This window comes from Habropoda laboriosa, unplaced genomic scaffold (assembly GCF_001263275.1).
Source record: "Habropoda laboriosa isolate 0110345459 unplaced genomic scaffold, ASM126327v1 scaffold33, whole genome shotgun sequence".
In the NCBI taxonomy this organism is placed as follows: domain Eukaryota; kingdom Metazoa; phylum Arthropoda; class Insecta; order Hymenoptera; family Apidae; genus Habropoda; species Habropoda laboriosa.
Genome location: NW_017100187.1, coordinates 1,527,830 through 1,533,397, shown reverse-complemented (window position 1 = coordinate 1,533,397; position 5,568 = coordinate 1,527,830). Strand labels below are relative to the sequence as shown.

At 38.5% G+C, this 5,568-nt stretch overlaps 1 protein-coding gene across 1 annotated transcript in view; it reads left to right on the top strand.

Annotated features, from left to right (window-relative positions):
- Positions 1 to 5,230, top strand: part of LOC108579470 (liprin-alpha-1) — a 37,950-nt gene extending 32,720 nt beyond the window's left edge. Inside the window, exons 11-23 of the mRNA XM_017943015.1 lie at positions 2 to 157; positions 228 to 470; positions 535 to 717; positions 791 to 883; positions 976 to 1,136; positions 1,489 to 1,536; positions 3,097 to 3,349; positions 3,438 to 3,583; positions 3,659 to 3,889; positions 3,976 to 4,239; positions 4,325 to 4,481; positions 4,564 to 4,680; positions 4,771 to 5,230. Coding sequence (XP_017798504.1) covers positions 2 to 157; positions 228 to 470; positions 535 to 717; positions 791 to 883; positions 976 to 1,136; positions 1,489 to 1,536; positions 3,097 to 3,349; positions 3,438 to 3,583; positions 3,659 to 3,889; positions 3,976 to 4,239; positions 4,325 to 4,481; positions 4,564 to 4,680; positions 4,771 to 4,860 — 2,142 coding nt within the window. The 3' untranslated portion in view covers positions 4,861 to 5,230. The remainder of the gene's footprint in view (position 1; positions 158 to 227; positions 471 to 534; positions 718 to 790; positions 884 to 975; positions 1,137 to 1,488; positions 1,537 to 3,096; positions 3,350 to 3,437; positions 3,584 to 3,658; positions 3,890 to 3,975; positions 4,240 to 4,324; positions 4,482 to 4,563; positions 4,681 to 4,770) is intronic.
- The last annotated feature ends 338 nt before the right edge of the window (positions 5,231 to 5,568 follow it).

The window sequence follows — 5,568 nt, the reverse complement described above, 5'->3', positions numbered from 1 at the left end:
CAATATCCAGCAAACAGATGCTTTGACTAGAAGTTTGTCTCCGAATGCAGTGGATCCAGGTTCCTTTTCCAGGAGTGCAAGTCACAGTAGCTTCGATACGCACTCTCTACCAAGGAGAACGAGCAAACGACCCCCTATTGAAGACGATCCAACAAAGGTACCTTCTATAACAAGAAGATTAAACGTGTGGCAAGAAGGATTTAGAAACCCATCTGTAAATTTTTTAGAATTACGTTCCACGTACGTTGGCGGAACAAGAATGGGAAAAGTTGCAACAAGCGCATGTTCTCGCGAACGTGCAACAGGCATTCGATGTTTCCAGCGACGCGGAAGGCGACGGTGACAACGAAAGTCTGTTCAGTTGTGCAGCTGATGTAATCAGTCCAACAGGACACACAGATGCTCAAACATTAGCGCTCATGTTACAAGAACAGTTAGATGCGATCAATAATGAAATTAGATTGATTCAGGTAACTAGATGTTCTCCGTTGTACTTCCTGTCACGATACGTCAAAGTGTACTCTTTTGATGAAGGAAGAAAAACAAAGTACCGAGGCGCGCGCTGAGGAACTGGAGTCCCGAGTTGGTAGTCTTGAACACATGAATCTGTTAGCGAGGGGGCGAAGTCTCGAACGGGCATCGCCGCCGTTAAGTGGACGATCTACTCCCAAATCGCATCATAGTCCTAATAGGGATTATTTACACAAGTATCATACTGTAAGTACCATTTATATTTCACAGATTCTTAGCAATTGAAAAGTATACTTTTAACACTTTGATGAATTTGAAGGCACCGGCGTCAATGTCTCCAGCGCATCTTCACCAGTATGCTGCCTCTTTGGTTAGTCCAGGTCAACTGTCAGAATCCCTTCCTGCGAGCCAGGTCAGTTACTGTGACTACAATATATTTTTGTAGTTGTTCGTTTTTTGTAGAGCAGTAAGTGTAATGTGTGTGCAATTTTTTATATATTATAGTTGCAGTTATCAGGTGAAGAATTGCATTCAGTGAGCGAAAGAGACAGCACTGGTGGTGCAGGAAGCGGTGGCAGCGATGCGGCTTCACCATTGACCGCTCGATCAATCAGGCTAGAACGAGTAGCACAGGCACTTGCTCACAGTCAAGAGGAGCTTAGAAGGTATGTGTTCGATTGTCAATTTACTAATGTTGAGAAAAAATTACAAATACATATATTCGTCAATTCAATAACTGTGAACAATATACTATTCGAAAAATGATACATGATGAACAACACTTTAGCAACCACATCTCTGACAATGAGGACTCTTTAGGAACATTACCGATGTATTGCTCTCTTTTTTTCCGTTAGCAATCATGTGCTATCATTATTTTTTTTAATCAATTAACGCTTCAAACAATGATATTATATAAATGGTATGAAAAGTCCTTGCATGCATAGAAGTGGAATTGCCAAAGACCCAGTAATTATTTTGTAAGTAGTTAGTATTATACGTTGTTTATGCTGCCAGACGTACTGGACAAGCCGGATTTCCCAGCAGTGGTTTTCCTGCTCACAGGTTAATTAAAGATTGTAGTACTGCATGTAATCCGCAACATATGCCGCTGTGCACGACATATTTGAGTGGTCCATGTGGGTATGAAATGAACAACCTTGAGGTCGACTTAAGTGACATCGATGGTAACAGATCCTTTTTATACGTTCTTTTGGAAAAAGAGGATTCTCTGAGATGATCTTAGATTTTGTTTTGTATAAAAAAAAAAAAAAAAAAAAAAAAAATTAAGTAGAGACATTTCCATTTTTTACTTATAACTGATCACTCTCTTACTCACAAGACAAATTGTATAATGAATGAATGGTATGCAAGGTGTCACATACATGCCTACAGCCCTAATTTTCGAGCACAGTGGTACGGACGAACCATCTGATAGATCTGATAGAAATGAGTTCCTGGAAGAAACTGATATTAGCTTCTTCCATCCATCGTACATTCAAGCCTGCCCAGTTCACGACAGACATCGCTGTCTCAGACAATCGAGGGAATTTAGACAGCCAAGAGAATTGCATCGAGTTAAGGCCGCGTCTGAATCTACTGCGCGAATAAGGTTGTTCTCTACAAAATAGATACAAAGATATAGATGGATCTGATCGATGCAACTTATAAATAATTGTATCGTCGAACAAAAAATTACAATTTTCAAAAAAATACTTTTATAAGATGGTCTCTCTATATCTTTGTCCTTAAACAGTACTTATTACGGCAATCCCATCTCATAAGCAGTGATCAGCTATATTTCCAGGTTTTTATGCCTTGCCTGTAATACTGAGTAGGTATTACAACTCTCTTTTCAATATTTTGTTGAACATAGTTGATCGGTTTAGATGTCCCTGGAAAAATATTCCCTACAATTACGATATTACGTTGTATTACCATTTACCAGATTATTCAATGAAATTTTTCCATGGGCTTCTAAAGCCATATTAGTACTGCTTCTTCTTCTCTTTAGTTCATTAGTTGTGCGTGCTTGTAGCAATTGTCGCAGAATTACTTGCAAAGAAATTTGAAGTCATCGTTAGTCGATACAACATTGTAGATATGTTGAATAGTAAAGAGTCAACGTTTGAACGCTTTAAACCGTCTGAAATAGTAATATCATTTTCATGGAAGAAAAAAAATATTTGAAGAAAGAATCATTTCTCGTATATTATTAAAAGAGCTAAATAATATTTATGCTTATGCTAATTTACAATCGTGCATAAGCACGATCATCGCTAAATGTCTTCGTGTAATGCAATTCACTTGGCTCAGTAAGTTCCCTAATCATATATTACCCAACTATGTCTCGAAGAACACACTGACATACATATATCCTTTGAATCTTAAAAAGTAATGAGACATTAGTCAACTTGACAAGTATCGTTGATAAGTTTTGGTTGTTTGACGCAATGATGTATTTTTGAAACATTTTAAAAATAATCTTTCATACTTGAAATCGATGTAAGAGTCACATAGAACATAGAGGAAAAGTAAAAAGAAAAAAAAATAGCAAATAGCGTGTGGGCCAGAATGCATTGTTTAGAGTAGAGATAGAAACTAGATTAGCGCTCCATGCAGCAGGCATGGGCAACATAACAACGGCGCACTCAATTCTGGGACTCCCCCTTCCCCATTGTCCTCACGTCATAGCAGCCAGGACAGTTTGCACAAGAACAACTTGCCTGGTGTTGGATTGCCAATTGGACAATTGTCTAGCTCGCATTTGCACATGCAATCCACCATGAGCCCGGTAACAGCGGCGGCAGTGGCTGCAGCTCAGAAGAAGAAGGGCATTAAGAGCAGCCTTGGTAGATTTTTCAGCAAGAAAGAAAAGGTGATGCATATTGTAATTACGCGTAAGACAATAGCATCATAATTAAGAAAATATTTCAGAATAAAGGAGAATTTCAATTAATTTGCAGATCAAGGGAAAAGATACGCCTATGCCAGGAGATGTACCAGGTATGGGAGGAGCAAGCACCCCTGCAGATCCTGATTATGGGGATACCGTTTCTGTAGCTGGAACCATGGGCAGTAAGAGCGACTTCGATCGTAGAAAAAAGAAAAGGTACTTGGATGTAGTCACGTCAGCAGTCGATAGTAATTATTTAGCGTAATTGTTCTCGTACGAATTGTTTTACAGTCCTAGTATGTTTGGAAGTATGTTAGATTCCTCGAGGCATGAACTTTTGGCTGAGGCGATGAAGGCTGGAACACCTTTCGCTCTGTGGAATGGACCGACAGTGGTGGCCTGGTTGGAGCTGTGGGTGGGCATGCCTACTTGGTACGTCGCAGCTTGCCGAGCAAATGTCAAAAGCGGTGCCATCATGAGTGCTCTTAGTGATACTGAAATTCAGCGTGAAATTGGTATAAGGTATGCAGCGGGAACAAGTTGTAAGACATGATATGAGATGATGGATACTATATACGGTATACTTAATTTAATAACTTGTATCACAGTAATCCTTTGCATCGATTGAAACTACGATTAGCCATCCAAGAAATGGTGTCACTCACAAGTCCATCAGCACCGAAAACCTCTCGCACAACCTTAGCATTCGGTGATATGAATCACGAATGGATTGGTAATGTTTGGCTTCCGAGTCTTGGCTTGCCACAATATCGATCCACTTTCATGGAGTGCCTTGTTGATGCTAGAATGTTGGATCACCTTACCAAAAAGGACCTTCGTGGTCAACTTAGAATGGTTGATAGTTTTCACAGGTAATTCATTGAAAAGAAGAATGGATTGTTGTTGCTAAATGATTATTTGGACGTTTCGATATTTAAATTTAATTCATTTCTGCAGAACAAGTTTGCAATACGGCATTTCATGTTTGAAGCGACTGAATTATGATAGGCAACAATTACAAGAAAGAAGGCGAATGGCAGAAGCTGCCAACGTCGATGTTCTTGTATGGAGTAATGATCGTGTTATTAGATGGGTGCAATCTATCGGCCTGAAAGTAATTTCATCTTACATATTTCTGGTGTTGTGTTGTTCATTGGTATTACACTGATGATAAAATGTTCATTTTATGCTCTTAGGAATACGGGAACCACCTTTTGGAATCTGGGGTACATGGAGCTCTTATGGCTCTCGATGATAGTTTCGACGCGAACAGTTTTGCTCTAACTTTGCAAATTCCAACCCAAAACACACAAGTGGGTTACCAATTTCAACGAATGATTATAAATATTAATTCAAAGATTCGTGTGCTCAACTTAACTATTATTCTTCTTGCGTTTTAACAGGCTCGACAATTGTTAGAGATGGAGTTTGCAAATTTATTAACCGTAGGAACAGAGAGGCGACTCGATGATGCGAACAGTATGAAATCTTGATCCAACTCGTCTAGCAGGCTGCCTCATCTTCAACCACATCACGTCTAGTCCAAAACCCCAGCTATTACTACTCTCTGTACGCAAGTGTGTTGTAAAAGTTGTAAGAGCTTTAAGTATCATTCTAAGGGTATCTTCATACTGTTAAGAGTTGTAACACGCGGTTGTATGAAACAAACGATCGGACATAGACTGTTAAAAAAAGAAAATGGAAGGGTGATTTATCGTATGTTCAACAAGAATAAATTTAAAGCATTTTATCGATTCTTGTGGCGCGTATGTTTTATAAACCGCCTGTTACGTAATTTCGATAAAGAAGGAATAATTATTCTGAATCAATTGCTCTCATATAGATACTGAAATGTAGTGAGCGGTCAGGGAATCGTAAAATATATATATATATTTTTCCTCGAAAGCCAGAGAATCAGTTATATGTAATTACGACAATAATTCTGTCTAATTTTATCTTGATTTTTTAAGGGTAGCGATTTGTAGTTTCGAGGGTAAATTAATATCATGGTAGTTTATAAAACACTTTCACGACGCGATCGCGAATATTTCTTATACTATATTATGTGCTTATACTATGTAACAAATAGTTGAAACAACATCTATTTTGATAATAACACTTACCGCACAAAATAAAAAATCCTGAAATTATATTAGTGCCATTGCTCTCGAGGAAACTATTTATGTACAAGGAAAAGACTG